The sequence below is a fragment of the Myripristis murdjan genome, chromosome 1, assembly GCF_902150065.1.
Source record: "Myripristis murdjan chromosome 1, fMyrMur1.1, whole genome shotgun sequence".
In the NCBI taxonomy this organism is placed as follows: Eukaryota; Metazoa; Chordata; class Actinopteri; order Holocentriformes; family Holocentridae; genus Myripristis; species Myripristis murdjan.
The window spans coordinates 8583336-8603462 of record NC_043980.1 but is presented as its reverse complement, the minus strand read 5'-3'; the positions used below and the strand labels follow the sequence as shown (position 1 = coordinate 8603462).

Sequence of the window (20127 nt, the reverse complement as noted above, 5' to 3'; positions counted from 1 at the left end):
AAGTATATTTCAAGCAGGGAGAATGTGGGAATTACTATGATAAATTATTGGGAAAAAGACATAGAATATTACTGAATTTTGTCAGTCTCAGTTTAAACACAAAAAAGAAAAAAAAAAAAAACAGGCAGTGATTATTTACCTCATGTAATATTTATTTCTACTCATGTTACCCACTGAATAAAACAAACAAACACACAAAAAAAAAAAATAAATAAAAAAATAAGAACCCTGAACATGAAGTGTGTTTAAAATTTTGATTAAAAAAATGTCATGTTATGTTTATGTAGGTCATTGAAAGTCAAGATTTTAGTCAAGGAAAGTCATTGAAAAGTCTTATACATTTGATGAGCAGAGTGAAGAGGTTAATGCTTCTCCTTTCCTCGACAACTGCCGCCGAGCTGCCCTTGAGCAAGGCACCTAACCTCCCTCTGCTTCAGTGTGGCAGAAGACTGTCAGCTTCCAGGCCGTGGATGAATCAAACTGCATGAATGTGAATCAGGGCGACGCGCTCACACTGACAGAACTGACCTGGTTTTCTTACATACACAAGTGCATATTTTAGTATTCAAACATGTTCTGAACATTTGAGGGAAAAAAAAAAAAAAAACAAAAAAACAGCAAACTGTGTTCAATAGAGAGGCAAACGGGTGATCAGGTTTTCATGCTTTAATCGGGTTACTAATGAATAAATAAATTCTGTTAATGCCCTCTGCAAATGTTCTCATATCTTCTCTGGAGCTCTTTGGGAAGCTTCTGGTTTTGTGCTAATTACTGTTTGCTTGTGTGTGTGTGTGTGTGTGTGTGTGTGTGTGTGTGTGTGTGTGTGTGTGTGTGTGTGTGTGTTTCAGGAGAGCCAGTGGCTGGACAGTGTGTCTCTGCTGATTAAGGATTCGTTGGAGGGAGACATGATTGACAACCTCTCCGGCTCAGTTTTCCACCACTACTGCTCTCCTCCTGTCTGCAAGGACTGCAAGAGACACCCACAAGAGGTTGGTGGGGGCAGACACACACACACACACACTCACACACACACACACAAGCAAACACCACATGAACTTCTCTCCTTTCTATCTAGTTCAACCTGGCTGTCCATCTTGCAAGCTTCCTTCCTGTTCTTTCATTTTATTGCATTTGTTATGTTATGTATTTTTTGTTTCTCTCTCTCTCTATATATATTTTTTCGCCTGTTAGTTCAAATGACGGTGGAATTTTCCTCACATGTCAATTATTCTGCAGCCCCTCTGTGGCGGAACGGAGTTGCCGGTCACAGAAAATAAGCTTAATCTCACAGCACAGAGCGTCACGTGCATGTGTGTGAAAAATGTATTATTTTGCATGAGGCAAACAAAGAGGCACGTAAACGTACATCCACACACACACACACAATCAGGTGCGTGTTTAATCTGACTTTCTGCACTTCAGCATCAAAGCGGTCACATTCATCACATGAATCATGTCTGAAAAAATGTGTGTGTGTGTGTGTGTGAGAGAGAGAGAGACGGTCTTTGTGTGTCAATCCTATAAATGCATGCAGCTCTCCTATATTCCATGGTAAAGCGTGGTCGCTTGCGTGTGTGTGTGTGTGTGTGTGTGTGTGTGTGTGTGTGTGTGCGTGCATGAAGAGAGAAGGAGAATGCTCATATAAATAAATCCCATCAACGTGTGTGAGGCTCCCTCCTAAGCCACATGGCAATGATGCGAGTATGGTGCGCGTATGAGTGTGTGTATGTGCAATGTGTGTGACAGACAGAGAGGGGGAGAGTGTGTTTGTCAATCCCATAAATGCCTCTCGATCCCTTGGTTTAACCAAAGATCAAACATCTCAGTGGATCCACTTCCGCAAGTCTTACACGTCATGTCAATAATCCCACGTCACAAGACAAATTCTCGGAGAAATTCGTTTTATCATACGTGAGAAACTGGGAGGCGGTACCGCGGCTTGTATCCACAGATTAAATTCCTACAACAGTGACACCATCAACAGCGCCGTGTCCTGCTGACTCGTCCTTCACCGAGGCACCAAATCCACACTGGACCTCCCTGTTCAAGTTCAGCCCCTCAACATCCTAACTTTCTTAAGAACGAGACCTTCACCAGGAGTGTGCTGCTCCGAAACGAATGAAGAGGACATAGATCAGAGTCAAAGTCGTGTTGTTTGCTGCTCTGCATCAACTTCATTCATTTCAGAGACGAACGCTCCCGGTGAAACGTTCTTTCTCACGACAGGGAAGGAGTCGACAGGTCAAACCTTGAGAAAAATGACACTCTCATGGAGCAGCAATGAGTAAAAATCCTAACTATCGCTTTAAATTAACCCCATTCACCCGTGTGTTAAAAAGGGTGTTTTTTTGGTATTATATGGTCATATAGAGGTGATTTTCAAAACTTTCCACCAAAGGGATTCCTTGGGACTTTTTTTTCCCTCACTCAGGACAAACTGAGGATATAAAATCAGTTGAGTTTGCTTCTCTTGCAATTTGTCCTAGGTTGACCCCAATTTTGGCCTAAAATTACTGGACTAACACACTAATACAATATTATAACATAGAGATTCTGCTTTAGGTTGACATTGTAGAGTTTTGGTAGGAAGGGACTTGGTGATGTTTTTTTTTTTTTTTTTTTTTTGTATTTGTCAGTATTTTTATTTTGTGGAGCTGGAGTGGAGGGATTTCTCTGGTTTCCCAACTGGATACTTGTGGTTCTTGTGGGAGGTAGCCAGTTTCTGAAGGGGGAATCTAGACCAGCATGGGCAAAATCCCTGCACAGTGTGCCTCCTCTCTCCAGTGGGCTGGGCAGTCAGACGGCTTGGAGGGTCCCTATGTGCCCTGCCAGTGATGATCTGGCAGGCAGGCGCGTCTCTTAACATGCCCTGATTGAACATGATCTGATTTGACAGAGGCTGTGTCAGGTTCCCATGCCACGCTGGGCAGGCATCCTCAAGAGCAGAAAAAAATAGAGCTGTTTGCACCATGTGTTTTAGAAAAATAATATTAAAAAATGGCACAAAAAACATCTCTCTTGCGGTCCCTGTGGAGAGGGAAGCCAACACTGATGGTACCTCACTGCCTCTGAGGTCTTCTCAGATGCTAAGTGGCTGAACACATTTCTGTGGGGAAACATTTTTTTTTTTTTTACTGCTGTAATAATGAAGTAGCTTCTCAATATCCAGATTGCAGATGGATTTATGTCCACACGCAACTGAGATCGGATAGCAATGCAAGCCAGGCCACTTCAAAATGTGGATGTGGAAGACCCGATCTGACACACCTGATAGGCTTAACCATGGAGTGTCACAATATCATCTACAAATGTAAAATGAGGGAATGCACTCCTGATTTTAAAGCAGCGTCAAGTGGAAGGCGTGAAGTTCCCGCTTTGTTAACTGCAGGTCAGTGAGACGATCGAGGCACAAAACTGACAAAAGGCCTAAAGTCTGCAGTGTCAGCTCGTCTGATGGAAACACTCACGCCCTGATGAAATCACTTTAAGAAGTATTAATGCTGAAATATCCTTTTAAACCAATTTGCACAGTGAAATCCACGCGAGGTGAGAGGAAGGTGACTGTGTTATCTCTGCAACAGATATGCAGATCAGAGCTGCGTTTTTACATTGTGCTCCGATGAAGACACTGACCTCTAATTGTGTTTGCGTAGTCAGGCAATTGCTATGCATGGGCAATGAATGAGCATTAAATGACATTTCCCTGCACGGTGTCATTGTTTTAAATGAAATGTCTAAAATGCATAAAGGATAGCACGATGCGCGTAATGCAATAAAGACGTTAGACTTAACTTTGCTGATGAATCAGCCATAATTAGGCAATTATATTTTGTTGAATAATTAAAATCTAGTTTCCTTATTGATACCAGATGGATCTCAACAAGAGTTTTGTTTTATTGTAAGGAACCTACAGTATAAAAATTGCCCTGGACTACTTGCATGTTCCTCGTATGTAAGGAATAAATTAGATGATATTTGCTTACAGTTTTGTATCTGTATATATGGTTCTATGTACAGTAAGTCAGTAGATACAAATACAGTTTAGGTAAAAACATGTTTTGATTATGACAGTGAGGGGTGAAGTAGCACCAATTGAAATCCACAGAATGACTCGGAAAATTTGCATGTGAGAGTAAATTAGCATCATTCACCTCAAACTAAGCCGTTTGCAGCTTCTTTGCTAAAAAAAAAAAATAATAATTTAAAAAATTAATTCTACACTTCCGGGCTCCAATCCCTTTGAGCGTCAACTCATTTAATTTTTGTTCATTGTCGTCACATGCTGCAATGTGTTCAGTCACCGTTACAAGTCATGTTGGAGGGTTGACACATGCCAAAAATGGTGCCACATACATTTCTGTAGCCTAAAGGGATCTTCTACCATTTTTTTTTTTTTCTCCCTGCCTGGTGTAATCATGCAAGGGAATCATCAAAGGTCCAATCACACATTTCACTGCCAAGTGATTTGCAATCCAATCCAGTTGCTCACGACACACACTCCCTCATGCCGAACATAAATCACTAACACCCATGAAGTAAACCCAATTTCAGATCACAGGAGAAGGGGCTCCCATGATTTCAGCCTGATGAATGCATGTGCCGAGTGAATATTTCAATATTTTCCTTGGGAGTGTGTGCATACGTGCAATTTCATTTATGTGTGTTTCTCAGTGTCTATGTGTGTGGCTCTGCATTCTTGTGTGCGGCTGTCTGTGCATCTCAGGGTCAGTGTGTGTGTGTGTGTGCATGAGTCATAGCAGTTTGCTGCTGATGTGTTTGGACATTAAGATGCATGTGAAGGAGTGTGACTCGCCGGTGCCATTGAGTTAGTGCCTACGTATAATGGACTGTTTCACCCAGCTTGAGCTTGATATTTACCATTTACCCTGAGCAGATAAAAATATTGATGTGTATGGATGTCGGCGGGAATACAAATATGCAGTACATTAATGTTACACAGCCCTGACCTTCTCCTCTCCATTCTTCTCTACTTGTCTCTTCTCTTCTTTTCTTTTCCTTTTTTTTATCTACTGTATACTCCGCTTTCTTTTCCTCTCCTCTGCTCGGCTCCCATCTCTCCCTTTGGTCCCATTCATTCAAATGGAGTCCATTGACTTCCCTGTTAACAATCACAGGCTGAACTGTGTGACACTTGAGATGTACAAGTTATATTGTGGAAGAAAAAAACAGTGAGGCCTTTTTTGTTTGTTTGTTTTTTGTTGTTTTGTATCTCTCCCATGACTAAGGTGAACTATAGAAGGCAGGTGAAAATTGTTTTATCCCATAAGTATGACTTAATATCCCCTATGTAGGAAATCATATTACATAAGAGGAAAAACAGAATTAAGTTGACCTGTTCCAAATAAAGTCAAGAAAAATCCTACCACTCCAAAGATGTAATTCATACAGTGACTTTTTTTTTTTTTCTTTTCCAATATCATTTCCTATATAGGAGGTAAAACAATTTTCACCTGTCCTTTCCAGGCTTCCATACTGAGCACATTACTGACAAGATTTCTTTCCAAAAAACTTGTGACTCCCGGTAGCCAGATGTTTTGAAAAGCGACTGGGCCTGGTCAGAACTGCGACACGTGAAAAATTATTGATTTGTGAATGATATGCTGATTGATGGAATATGTTTCTCGCACTGCATTTGCTCCCTGACTGTTTACAGATTGTACACCTGCAGTGCTGTAACTATTCAGGCAGCACAATAATGTTGCAATTAACCTTTTTTTTTTTAAATAAAATAATATTGCAGTTAGAATATTAAAATTGCTATTAAAATAATCCTTTTAATTCAGGCTCACTGGGTCACTAGGCTAAAGCTAAAGGATCCTCACTTCAGCCAGCCCTCTGCATTGTTGTATACTGCACTGAAAATTAAATACAATAAATCAAAACTTTTTTTATGCAAGCAATCATTTCTTTCTTTTTCTTTCTTTTTTTTTTTTTTCTTTTTTTTCGTGACAAGGCTCTCACTGATGCAGGTTTTGCTTGATTTGGCTCCAATTTGTCTTCCTGACAACACACATTAGCCTGTTGCTGGAAATCAGACTTTCAGCATTACTTATCATAAATGTACTCAAACTGGGCATGTGCCAAAGCTTTTGTTTTTGTTTGTGCTTTTTGTTTCCCCAGACAGACCCTGATGTTTTTCACTGCAGCTTCCGTGCCGTTAAAAATTGTGTTTGGGTTATTTGTCGCTGCATCAATAATTTAACTGAGCCTTATAGTGTGTATTTATTATTTGTTTTTGCTATCTGGAGAATTCATAACCTCAATAACCTCGTTCATAACCTCAATACGTGCTCTCCCAAACCTCTAACATCCAAACTAAGTTTCAGTGTGAGCTCTGATGATGAATTAAAGTCACTGATGAGATGTGATTGGCTGCTGTGTGTCTGTGGGACAGATCCGATTGGCCGAGGTGGAGCAGGCGTCGCTGATGTCAGAGCAGCTGTCCGACAAGTCGTCGTCCCTGGCGCTGCCTGATGACCTCAGCCTGGATGAACACAGCAGCTACCAGCTACTGGTGCGAGACAGCCAGGTACACACACACACACACACACACACACACACACAGTATGCTCATACCACATGCACAAATAAATATGTGCACATAATACACGTACATATACACGCAAGCGCATGCAATACAGTACATGCAGCAGTAAACAAACTGTGTGTTTACGTGTGTGTGTGTGTGTGTGTGTGTGTGTGTGTGTATCATATACCCTCAGTGAATTTTTAAGTATCTTCAAACACTTTTATTTAAGCTGGCAATATGCCAAAGGTTCTTTGGTGCGATTAAATCCTCATGTGTGAAGCTGATGCAGCTTTTCTGTAATGAAAATTAATATTAGCCTTGATTAACACACAGACACACACACACCTACACACACACACACACACACACAGTCCATGTCTTTAGGGAGGCTTTAGGGAGACATAGCTTCTCTCATCGCACTCCTCCATCTTGCTAATCGTCATTAATTACTATTTACATGCTTTACTGCCTGATTAAAACACCTGGCTCCCTCTGTGCCCCTCATGCGGGCATGCTGGGATTTGTGTGTGTGTGTGTGTGTGTGTGTGTACTTTGCCGTGCATGTGTGGAATCTGCGTGCGTGTGTGTGTGTGCATTCATCTGTAGTCACATCAGTACCTACAGTGACTACATTTTTTTTTTTATTTCTATGTGTGAATTTGTGTGCATGCATATACTTGTGTGCATGTGTGTGTGTGTGTGTGTGTGTGTGTAAGCACGTCTTTCATATCCCCCATCTTCCCACAAACATTTCCCTCACAGCACTCAGGAGTTCCACCTGGCCTGTTTCATCGCTGCTTTATTGAAACCCAGTTTATTTGATCCAGTTTTACAGCCGAGCACTTTGAAGCTCTGAAGCGCGCCATTATTTTCTTTTGACGACGTTCAATATTTAATCAGACTTGTATAGAGGGATAAGGGAAGGGATATGAAAAGAGTGCCTTTTGAAATGGGGAAAATTGTGCTGTGATTTCCATTACGACAAGGAAAATGAAAGGCTTCAGTTTGCGATCTTTCTTGCTCCAGTGAATATCAGTGCACCTGGATAACATGCTAATTCTCTCTTGTGTCTCTTTTGTCTCCCTTTCATGCCCTTTCTTCTCTTTCGCTCTTTTTCCCTCTCTCCTCTTTCTCTCTTTCTCTGTCAGAGGGGCAGCACTGACTCCCACAGCTCAGAGGAGTTACCCACGCAGGGGTGCTACAGAGGGCTCCGCCCCCCCAGCTCAGGCAGCGAGGACGGGGTCCAGGGTTTCTTAGAGGTGGGCGTCCACCCCCAGACCACCTCTGCCCAGCTGGCGCAGCAAAGCCCGGCGCACCACACAGGTACTGCACCGCGCCTGGTTCCCGGTTCGATCCCCGGCTCCTCCTCCAGAGAGCATGTCCTTGAGCAAGACACTGAACCCCCCCAAAACCACTCCTGATGGACAGCTTGGCACCTTGCGTGGTAGCCTCTGCCATCAGTGTGCGAATGTGTGTGTGAATGGATGAATGTGAGGCGACTGTAAAGCGCTGTGGGTGGTCAGCAGACTGAAGTGCCATAGAAATGCAGTCCATTTACCATTTAAGGGCTGCTTGCCTTAGTCTGCACACCTGGTCCAAATCAGCATGAATACTTTTATTTATTTATTTATTTATTTTTTGGTACATTTTGGTTTCACACTGCACAAAATCAGGCACACCAGAAAATAGAAAATACTTGCTGAGGGGTCTGTGGGGAGGGATGGGGCTGTAAATGTACTTTGAGAGCTCTTTACTACTACTACTACTGCTACTACTACTACTGCTAAAAATAATAATAATGATAATAATGATAATAATGATAATAATAATAATAATACATTTTATTTGTATTGCACCTTTCATGCAAGAAATGCTGCTCAAAGTGCTTTACAGTAAATAAATCACATGAACTGAGTGCCTCACATGAAAACAGACACAGAGGAGTTAAACTAAATAAACGAACAAATAGTCTAAATAATGAACATAAATCATAATTGTTATTCAGTCATATTTTGGCCACTTTACCACAACTGTTTGGGAAATCCCTTGCTGGACCAAAGCCCAAAGAAAACAAGAAAGAGGTTGACTGTGCAGGAGACATCCTTTTTGACATTTTTATTTTTATTTATTTTTATTCATTTTTTTATTTTTAGACTTTATTTGAACAGGGACAGTACACATTAATTAACATCTGCAACAGCTGTAAATGTGTCAGTGTTAGCCAAAGCTAATTTTCAACTGTAGTCCCTGGGCCTTGATGTTAAATAGGCAAGAGCTAGAAGAAGAGAAGCCAAGTTAAAAAGCACAAAAGCATGCAGATTAGTTAATTAGTTAAAAACAAGGTTAAAAAAAAAAAAGAAAGAAAGAAAAGTTACATAAAACATAGCAGCACATTAACACAACAAGCACACTGACCATATGAACATGAGCAACATGTGTGCAGGCAGACAAATATCAGGTAAGGGTGGCAGCATGCACAGACTGATGTGGGGGCACAGACATTTGCGGACACAACATATGTACAACATGTATGCAGACAAGGGTTAGTTTGACATTAGTGTTATTTTGGGTGTAAACACACCGCGGCTTGATTCAAATGGGCTAAATGTCGCATGTGTGACGGCGCCCCGAGGCCGTTCTCACCCAGAGAAGCTGGATGTGATCGCTAATTGTGGCTCAATCTCTGTGGCAACACGGTTAATGCAAACTACTTTTGCAGCACGAGAATATCTGCAAATGGTCAAGGAGGTGAACACTTAATAGCCACAGAAAATCGATGCCATTACAAAAAAAAAAGATATAATTGCAATTTTGATGTTTGCCTTTTTTCTTCCTTGAATAGCTCGCTTACTTTTATTGTTGAGTGAGTGTAATGACACTCTGACCTCTGAAACCAATTAAAGTCCCATTAAATCATTTCTCAGCTACACATGTAAATGGGAATATAAGTACGCTTCATTTCAGTAAAAACGTACTTTTTACAGATAAGCAGTTTTCCGCTATACGTCGTTCAGCGGCCGGCAATACGCTCCAATTGAATGTTCCACGTTATCCAATCATATTAGTATAATCCCTCACTGGGCTACCTTTCATCAGCCTCACTTATTATCCTTATCAGCGTTCTTTGTGACCCCCAATGGTATTCCACCGCGGCTATTTCATTACAGCGTGACTTTGACGTGACATTGATAGTATCGTTTAAATAGGAGGAGGATCTTCTGAACATCTCCGGAGCCGATTCACGCACGAGCCGCCGTAGCTCAAGAGGACGTTTTCCATATTCCACGCAGCTGACTGACTTCCAGTGCAATTAGAGCAATGATAGATGAAGGCCAACAGAGAGGCAGGCGCCGACACAAAGACAATGATGAATGACATGTTATGGCGCGCTGATTGCCCGTCGCCCCCCGTTAACATTGGCGTCGGCTCCGTAACAGATGGGGCGACACGAGGCAAAGTCAATTTGGGGGCACTGTTCAGGTCAACATTACAGGATAGTATGGACGGATGTCACCGAGGAGGTATCAATTTATGCTTCGTGACGCATGAGTGGCTGAATGGCTGGACACATTATTTACACGGCCAGACTTTGCAAAATATAACTATACCCTTCAACCAAATGATCCGTGTAAAAGACCACTCATTCATCCGATGAATCAAACAAAACCACTTTTACAACACATTTTTCTCTCTAAAATATAGATAACTCAATCTGTAGAGGAACTGTGTCAACCAAGGAGCTCTTCTGAATTACAAGAGAAGATAATTTTGTTCGATACTGTAATTAAACATTTGCCAAGAGTTGTTATTACTTTTTGTGCAAAGCTGGAAATGTCATTTTGGAATCAAACTCATCAGTCGCACGCTTTGAGAATGTGTCAAGAACATGGATGGATAGATAGATAGATAGATAGATAGATAGATAGATTAACTTTATTGATCCCAAACTGGGAAATTTTTATGTTACAGCAGCATCAATAGAAACATAAAATAAAATTAAATAGAATAGAATAGATGCAGAAGTATATACAATAAGACTAAATATATACAATAAAGACAATAAAGACTAAATATATACAATAAAGACTAAACATGTATCATTTTGGGTAGAAAATGTCTTCCCCATTTGATTTTTCAATGGTTTGATCCACAAAATGGTGAAAATTTGTCGAAATTTTCCAAGGAAATAATGGAAATATATAGTAATAACATTATTTTTATGTTAGCAACGCTATTGCCACTAATTTCAGTTGGTGGATATCTCGATTTGCGACCAAAACAATCAGTTGCGGAGGTGTTTAAAACCCAAGTCTGCCTCTCTGCAATAAAAATATTTGACATGATTGACATACCAAGTAACACGAGCCCTTCAAACCAATACTGACCTTTTCATAAATACCAGGCGCCGTCCACTCAATGGGAGAGACCAGTACATCAACTCAGTCTCTCCCACTTTCAGCTTCCTCGTGGTTTGCAGATTAAGCCTCTAAAAACTGCAAAGAAATTCGATTTATTTATTAGATTTATTTATTTGATTGCTCAGTAATGATTTTAAAATTTATTCTTAATCTAAAGGCAGTAATGTCCGAGAACTGTCCACTCTGACAAGAATATACACTAAATATTCGTTATTTTATGGCTTCAGTAGGGTTAATCTAAAGGTATTAAACATCGAAGCCGCAAAAAAAGGTATAATCTTTGAGATCTGATCAATTTCTCCTCTTTGCAGATGGAGATGGAGGAAGTTGTGGCGGAGGTGGTGGCGGATCTTCGCCCCCTGTCTTCCATCTACCAGCTGACTTCTTCCACCCCGTCGCTGCGGTTCATCCAGGCAGCCCGGGGACCGGAGCCAGCCCCGCAGAGAGAGTGCCATCTCGGCTGGCCTCCCCAGCGTCCTGGGCCTCCCTGCACTCACATGGAGCCAACAGCAGGCCCCTCAGCTCTCAGGTATCATGGATGGATGGATCAGTACCCCTATGCAACACACCAGAGCAATGCAAAGAATGATGAGACCCCCATGGTGTGTTTGTGAACAGCCTCGGATAATTCCTGAGAGAATATTCAATGGATGAAAATTTCCATGCATCAAATACAGTTCCAGGCAGTCAGAAGAGATTTGACTAAGTAAAGGATAATGTACAGTGCGCCTGTCAGTATTGCAAAATGAGCCCTGACAGCGTTATTCAAGACCCTGACATGATAGCACGGCTTATTACATGGCTACATACCAAATTCATGAATCATCTGACACAAAATATCGATTTGCAATCATTGTATTACAAGCAAAAATCATTGTCTAGAAAAGGATCCTACAGTCCTAAGTCGTCACCGGTCAGTCAGAGTAGAAAATAACTGAGTGGACTTGACGTAAACGTGAAACAGTGACTTGTTATTCACAAACGAAAGACCTTCGGAAAGCATTCACTCTCCCATCAGAAGTTTGTTTTCAGTGAAGCCGGATAATAACGCTCCTCACCAGCTTTTGGAACGTACAAATCCATGAGTCCATTCACGGATACCTTCATGTGAAACTCCAGAGAAACACTTAGTATTATTTGCCTTGGTAGGTAGAATCTCACCCATATTGAATTTAACACCTCCCTCCTGTCGGCTTCTGCATGAAACTAACTGAAAAGGTCCTTTTTTTAGTTCTTGTTCTGGCGTAACCATGGAGACAGATTGTGTGAAGCCTGTATATTTTTTTCCCCCTACCTGTTTGGTTTGTTTAGCCCCTGCCTGAGTGCCTCTGTGATCCCCGGTCCTACAGTAATGCTCGGTGGCACTCGGCTAATTAGCCTGGCCAGCCCTGAGCCTGACACCGACTCTCTGCTCGCTGTTGTTGTTGGCTCGTGTTCTTCACATTCTCACGTTCATTTCCCTTTTTCTTGTGTTTTCATCAACTTTGCTTTGACTTTGTCTCTATTTCTCTGCTGTTTCTTTTCTTTCTTTTTTTTTTTTTACCCCTGCCCTTCGTGCCTCTAGTCTCTTTCATTTCTTTTTCTGCCAAGTCCCTCATCTTTCTTTCTTTTTCATAATCTCTCAATTCCCACCCTTTGCCGTCGTGCATAGTAAAATATGGCAGGAACAGTGCCAGGATTTGGGATACTGACAAAGACACCCTAAAAGACACACTAAAAGTGTATGCATTTACAATAATTTAATATATTTTGGATAAAGAAAGTGGTAAACGTGTTGTATTTTCACCAATTTGGGGACAGATTATAATAATATCTATAATGTAAACTGTATGTCTCGTTTATTGAACAAGGTTTGCAATGTGCTCCATTAAAAGAAGAGAATACGTGATAAGTAAAGTTAGATTAAAAAGTAAGATATGTCATGACGTGACAAGATATGCAAATTATAAGGTATATGGTACAGAAAAGCTAAACAAAGTAAAAGCCTTAAAACTATACTAGAATATTGTATGGACCTTTGTAAAATAATAATAATAATAATAATAATAAACAGATAAATAAAATAAACAGAATAAAACAAAAAATATATAAACAGAAATGTATTGGAAAATGTAACAAGGAGGGGACCGAAAGAAAAGACACCTTTAGCATTAGTCCAGGCTTCCTTTTTTTTTTTTTATTTTAGTCTTTATTTTGTATTTTTTTTATGCTGTCATTTTAGTTTAAATTAAATTCCTCCATCTTGAATCAGCATGGATTCTCCCCCATGACCCCCGAAACCCTCTGTTGTCCGTACACCTGGATGGCAGGTGAGATGCATCCAGATAAAAGATTAGATTAGATAGATACTTTATTCATCCCGCAGGAAATTCCTCTGATACCGATGCAAAGGTCCAGGGACAGAAACTTTGCAGTCACTGGTTGATGGACAGTAAGACAGTGAGAGACTATGATTAGAAATGTCAAGTCCATTGGTCAAAATAATTAATTTAGTCATCATTTTTAGATAGATAGAATTTTTGTCATTCTAGTCTTGTGTTTTTGAAGTCATGTTTTTTTCTCATTTCATATTTTTTTGTCATGTAGAGATGAAAATTGATTACACCATCATTTCTTAGTGTTAAGAATCAACACGTTTAGTCACATCATTGTCATGGTAGAGGGTCACCAAGTGCCAGTGGGTCCTTATCCTTGGATCTCAGACTATGCGCAGTGGATGACAGGTCTGCAATATAAGAAGTTTCCAGGTCATCTAATGCTCTTATACTAAGATTCTGTTTCCGCTGTTCCCTTCACGAAACACAATCTGGGAGCTGTTGGGTTCAATCCATATGAAATAGGGCTAACAGGAACAGGCAGAAATACATAGCAGCAGCATAGCACTGCTAACTTGTCTAGTCTGATGAATTAGCTAATTGTCAACAAACCATACGACGTGGTGAGAACATCAAAGCTATCTTGTTAGCATGTATGTCCATGATTCTTGCCATTTTTTTTGTAAGGAAAATACATGCTTAACAGGCACTTTGAGAGTAGCTATTGTTGTTTCTGTATTTGAATTTGATGCTGTCACTTCTTGTTATCGTCATCACCTAAACCAGTGGTTCCCAACCCAGTCCTCAAGTCTCCCTGTCCTAAGATAAGATAAGATAAGATATTCCTTTATTAGTCCCACAGTGGGGAAATTTACAGCATTACAGCAGCAAAGTGGATAGCAAAATATGAAGCAAATTTACATTATAAACAGATAATAAATAGCAGCAAGCAATATAAACACTATAAACAAGGAATATAGAAAAAATAGAAATATGAACAATTTAAACAGCAGAAAATAACCTAAACCTGAGGAACAACACGCTCCAACGGAGGTTCAGGGTTAACGTGAAACCATGAGACCAAGTGACAGAACCCGACACCCTGCAGGTTTTTGTTTCAGTTCTACTCTTGCACAGCTGACCCAATTAAAGCCCATGCACCTTCATGCACAGCCTGTTCAGGTAGATCTGTTTCAACCAATCAGCATGAAACCCTTAATTGGATCAGGTGTTGGGAACCACTGACCTAAACCACGGCCATAGTTCCTCAAAGAGCACTGGCTGTTCCAGCTGTTTGGTGGCATCCAGTGGTGCTCTGATTGGAGAATGCCCAAGCGTCGGAGCGTCTCCATTTGCAAGTCAATTCATAGTGATCTGGTTGTGCAAGGTTCCGTCAGTAAGACCTTGAAAATGAATCTGTACCTCATGGGTAGTCTGAACATCACTTTTGCTCACCAGTGATTTATTTCATTCTTCTCTCCACTGTGTCCAGCATCCCTCCCATAGTGACTCCTCGCTGGCCACAGGCAGTTCAGAGGGCAGCCTGCAGACCACACTAGAGGAGGGGCTCAGCTTCAGCGTCTCCCCACCTCGGGATCTGGACCTCCCGCTCCTCTGCCCCATCCCCAGCCACCCCCTACACCCCAAGGGACCTGCCACGGGAGCCCAGGGCCACCCTTTATTAAAGGGACGCAGTACTACATTTAACCTCCAAGCTACCAGGGGGCACCAGAGGAGCCAGAGCAGCTGCGGTGGCGGCAGCACGAGTCCCGGCTGTCCCCGTCAGGACTCCATGGACCCTTCAGATGAGGACGTGGGGATGGGTACAGGCGGGGAGGGCTGCAGCCAGGCGTACAACAGCGAACATTTGTCAGAAACGCTGAACAGCCTGTCGCTGACGTCACTGCTCTCCCCGAGCTCTCTGGCGACCCCCCTGGTGAAAAAGTGTAACAGCACAGGCTCACTGGATCAAGCCAATCTAGCCGCCCGGGGTAAAGACGGCCGCCAGTTCTGTGGAATAGATGCTCATGGCTACTTGTCCAACCCCTGGACAGAGGGGAGGGCGAGAGCAGAGGACGAGGACAGTGACATCACAGCTTTCAGCATGAAAAATAGCGGCCGGCCCATGAACACAAGCTCCAGGAAAAACAGATGAAACTGCTTTTGCCTCTCTGTGGTAGAACTGTCTAGCCCTTGCAATTTCTGGACCTTTCTGAGAACAGAGAGAAACGTTAAACACCTGTCCTGCGAACGCTCCTCTGAAACTCGCTCTCGTCCGTGAGTCGTCTGTTTTCTCTCTTTCCTCCTCGGGTATGGCTGCTTGGGATCGATCATCTCTCAAAAGATTACAGCCGTGTCTGAGTTTTGACATCCTTTCATTTCCCCAGGACAGATGGTTGCTCTTTGAAAGAACTTTACAGCAATGACAATTGGGCTTAGCCTCTCAGCCAAACCAGGATTCAGCCTTGACAGATGTGGCAGTTCTTGGCTTTACCTTTGAGCCATGCTGATAAACCGGGTATTCAGACAGCCATTAGAGAGACAGACGTGAAACTGCTTGACGAACAGTGCTTAGATGATGTTAGCTAGATGAAACTCCTAAGGAATTGGATTTTCTCTCAAGAATAGGGCTAGCTTGACCTAACGTGCCCCCCTTACCCTTCCGCAAAAACACAATGTTGTCAATCTGGGATGGATGGCAAACTCTGAAGCTTCTTTTGAGGAAGAACTGAACTTTGTACAGTTGTTTTTTGTAATGTTCTTCTCTAACAGTAGCATCAATCAACCTTTTTCCTCTTTAGCTGATTCAGTAGGTAACAGAAAATCGAAAGGTCATATATTTGATGTGTTCTAACTTTTTATGCCGACAACTTATTGGACTTGTGTGAATGTTGGCATGTCTGTCTCGGTCTGTGAGAGAGAGTAGCAGAAGGATAGAACGAGAATGGCTAGTCGGAAAATAGACAAAGGGCACCTTTCAGGAGAGGAATCGATATTTGAACGCTGCTGAGTAAACGTGTGGGTAGTTTATGGGACCAGTGGCCATTTTTCACAAATGGACACTGCTTTCAACTTACCCATGAAAGGGCTAAAAAAAAGGAGAGAATAAACTGTCTTTAGTGCAGACCTGGGCCAAATAGTAGTTGCAAGTACTTTTGGTGTAGTATTAGCCTACTTCAAAGGTGTCTCAAGAGTCATTCATTGCATTTAAAGACTTTTAAAGACCCTTTTAATGCAAGTTAAAATGAAATATAAGATCATTTTGCCTCCTTTCTGGAATGATATTGCAAATGAGGAAGCAATTCTACTGTAAGAGTATGGGACTGTGAACCTGCTTTGATTTCAGAGCACACCAGGGAACTGCATCGCTTTAAAGACCTCGAAAAATTTACAAAAGGCTGTATTTAACCGTATCCAATGATCTTTAAGACATTTAAGATGACTTCAGCACCTGAAAGCACCCTCTACTCAGACATTTAGAGTTCTCATATGACAATGCAATAAAGGCGAGACATTTTCGGCAGCCGCAGGAAAGTATTCAGATTCATTTTTGTTCTTTTGTGCAATCGGCAACTCTGAATTGTGCTGAAGCATTAAACCCCAACGATTATTTGACTCAGGTCTGCTTGAGTGTGCTAGAATAGTCGAGAATTGAATTTCCCATCTGTTCACTCTAAAGAGAAAAGGCTATGGGAAGCAATTAGGGCCAAACTACTGTAATTTCTAACTTTGAGCACTTGTTTGTCGGCCGTTTTGACAAATTGTGAGGATCCATGATATGAAATAGTTGCTTCACGCAGGTTGAGATGCATAACAGGTAGAACTCAGGTGGACAGGACCGCACGCACAAAGACACACACACAAAACCTTACACACACCTGGGCAAATACTGACTCACACACATCATACATTCAAACATATGCACACATATGTACACACATGACACACACCATGCAGAGATGTCAATGTCGAAGCGCTGCAGTATGTTTCTGTAGTTGTTTGATCTGTTTCCTCCTTGGAAACGGAGAGATGAGAGAGATGAAAGCTCAGGCTTTATCTCTTCGCCCTACTTTGTCCTCCTTCCCCTCCTAAATCCCTTTCAATTCTATTACCTCGCTTCCAGAGAAAAGCTGGAGTTTTAAAATGACTATTGACTATTCCCCTATTTGAGATATGCAATATGCTACGGTAGACGTACAGTTAGATGTATGAGACTCATATAGATAGGCAATATGGTGAGAGAAGATTATATTTATGAATTCATATATTCAAATAAAATGTCACCAAGATTTGAAAGGTCATTGAAAGGATGATAACGTGGACCTTCATGTATTCCAGAGTGGAGTGTGTGTTTTCTCCTTTCCTTTCCATCCCTCAGCCCCTCTTTTTTTTCCAAAATGCATGTGTTGTTATTTTGTTTTTTTTTTCTTGTTTGTTTCTTAAATGTCATTCTAGTGTCATATAAAAGTGAGTTAGCTTTTCAACAGCCTCTGAGTCGTGGTCTTGTTCTTTTGCAATGAACAATGCTGCATGAGAGTTTTTTTTTTCCACTGGCAAGATGTGGAGTGTTACACGACGTTTGACCTACTTTACTTGCAGCGCTCAGTGTGTCAGTCCATGTTTCTGCTTCAATCAATGGACCGCTCTCAGCGCAGTTCAGTCGTTGAGCTTAGTTTATATAATCAAGATGTGTATGGTTTGATGTTTCAGCCTGATGACTTCTTCAAGTATTGAAGAAGGCAGCAGATCAAAACATCTAACCTTAACTACCGGTGACACATCTTGACAAAATAAATTAAGTCAGACGAATAATTTGGTCTGAGGAGTCCGTCTTCATACATTTATCCTGCAGCCGTGCTTTGGCCAGCTCCAGTTGAACATCACACCATAGGACCATAAAGCATATTTTAAAGCTATAATATGCAAATCCTTGCCTTGAGGTACACTCTCTGCTGCAACACTCGTCACTCAGCTTGATCCGACTATGAGGAAACAGAATCTAACCTATCTGGAAACCATCACACACCATCATAAATGTTGCAAAAGCTGAAATATATACACAAAGGGCCAAAGACAGACAATGCTGCAAGGGTACAATATAGCCTTACTGTTGTCTTAATGGTCGATATTGCTGATTTGAAACAAACTCACATGGTTTCCTCAGCAGTTACCACTTACTGGACCATTCCTTGCAACGTCTGTGGGCTGAAAAGAGATTTTTCTAAACAATTATTTTCTGTGGTGGGTCAGGAGTGCAGCAGTAGTTTAAGTTTTGAGGATCCGGTTTGGCAAGCCTTTAAAAAAGAAGGGAATAGTTTGATAAAGCTCAGTGCCTGCTGAGTTTTTTTTTTTTTTTTTCCCCTGCAGAATTCTCCTGTCTAAAAAATGTCAAACAACTCCACCAGCTCAAACAGAAATGTCTGATTTACCGTCAGCATTGTTTCGTTTCAGCTCGGCAAACACACTCTTCAGCTCGGATAATACTCTTCCAGTGTCCAAACACAATGAAGAAACGGTCTCTGATGTCTTGAGCCCTAGAACCTACGACCTGAGGTAATCCTCGAAAATCATCTCCTGGACAAATATTTGTACGTTGTAAACGATGCGTTTGGGCGCTGCTATTACTGGACTTCACATTTAATCACTTTTTTCACCCTGAAAAAAAAACTCGACACTGGTTGCTCTGGAAACCGTGCAGGATTTGAAAACCCTCCAGCTTGTTTTCGTCGTCGCTTGATGCTGGCTCTGTGAGATGTAGTGAGCAAGACTGTATTAGGAATCTTCAAATACTTTTACTTCAGAAACATTAAAGCTTTGACCCAAGGAAAGTTAATTATGGCTGCTGCGGGAGTATCTATCACAATATTATTTATTTGATGAGTCTTTGATCTACAAGTTACCAGAGCGTTTCAAACACTGAGATGGATTGTTTTGGCTTCTGCACGCATTGTATTTCTTCATTTATTTTCTCTTGTATCTCCAAAGCAATACAATTGAATTTATGTGGTTAAAAAAAATAATCCGTGGAAAATACTGGTTACTCTCCTCTGAACTGAGTTTGCCGTAATACGCGTGAAGACAAATGAACATTTTTCAAAAGTTACAAATAAGTTACATGTGAACATGTTTAGCCCTTGGCCAAAGACAAGGGCATGCACACACTCATTTGTTCTACAGGAAAATCCTCTATTTAACTCCTCTCCCTTCTCTGTCTCTCCCTATACTTCTTTGTATTCTCTTTTATTCTCTCTTTCCCATTTAACCTCCACACACATACACACGCACAACTGTACCCACATTAAGCGCCTCCGCACTTCCTCTGATGCCATCCGGTCCCTTTCATCTACTATTTTCCTCTCTAATCTCGCCCAGGCCTCGGCCATTAAAGTGTAAGGCTGCCAACTCGGAAAGCAATGTCATTAGTGAAAGACATTTGACACAGCTTTGCTATCACATAAACCCCCGTAAAAATCATTCTAACTCTATTTTCTGCTCATTTTCTGGGTGCTAGACTAGAGCTGGAAAGTGTTGGTACAAGGCTGCTCCAGCCAGCATGTGACAGCAACAAGGCACATGTGTTCAGACTAATAGGAACCAGATCTGGAGGCTAAGTCACACCTACGGATTGTTTTCTGAGGTTTGGGCTGCAGCGCAAAAGTTTACTTTGTTGAATTTTCTCATTTGGCTCTTTTAGGTTCACACTGCACAATTACCGAGTGAACTAGGACTTGCAAACAAAAGTCACAAGAGCTCACAAGGATTCAATGCACTGGACAGAGTTTTGGTCACAGAACTTAAATAGATCAAAATAAACGATTCAAAATAAAATAGCGTCTGTGGTTAG

General features: G+C 41.4%; 1 protein-coding gene across 1 annotated transcript in view; it reads left to right on the top strand.

Moving 5' to 3' along the window:
* LOC115359916 (voltage-dependent T-type calcium channel subunit alpha-1I-like) overlaps positions 1 to 15438 on the top strand; it is a 222209-nt gene extending 206771 nt beyond the window's left edge. Inside the window, exons 33-37 of the mRNA XM_030052613.1 lie at positions 849 to 989; positions 6416 to 6550; positions 7699 to 7873; positions 11280 to 11497; positions 14776 to 15438. Of these exons, the coding sequence (XP_029908473.1) occupies positions 849 to 989; positions 6416 to 6550; positions 7699 to 7873; positions 11280 to 11497; positions 14776 to 15438 (1332 nt within the window). The remainder of the gene's footprint in view (positions 1 to 848; positions 990 to 6415; positions 6551 to 7698; positions 7874 to 11279; positions 11498 to 14775) is intronic.
* The last annotated feature ends 4689 nt before the right edge of the window (positions 15439 to 20127 follow it).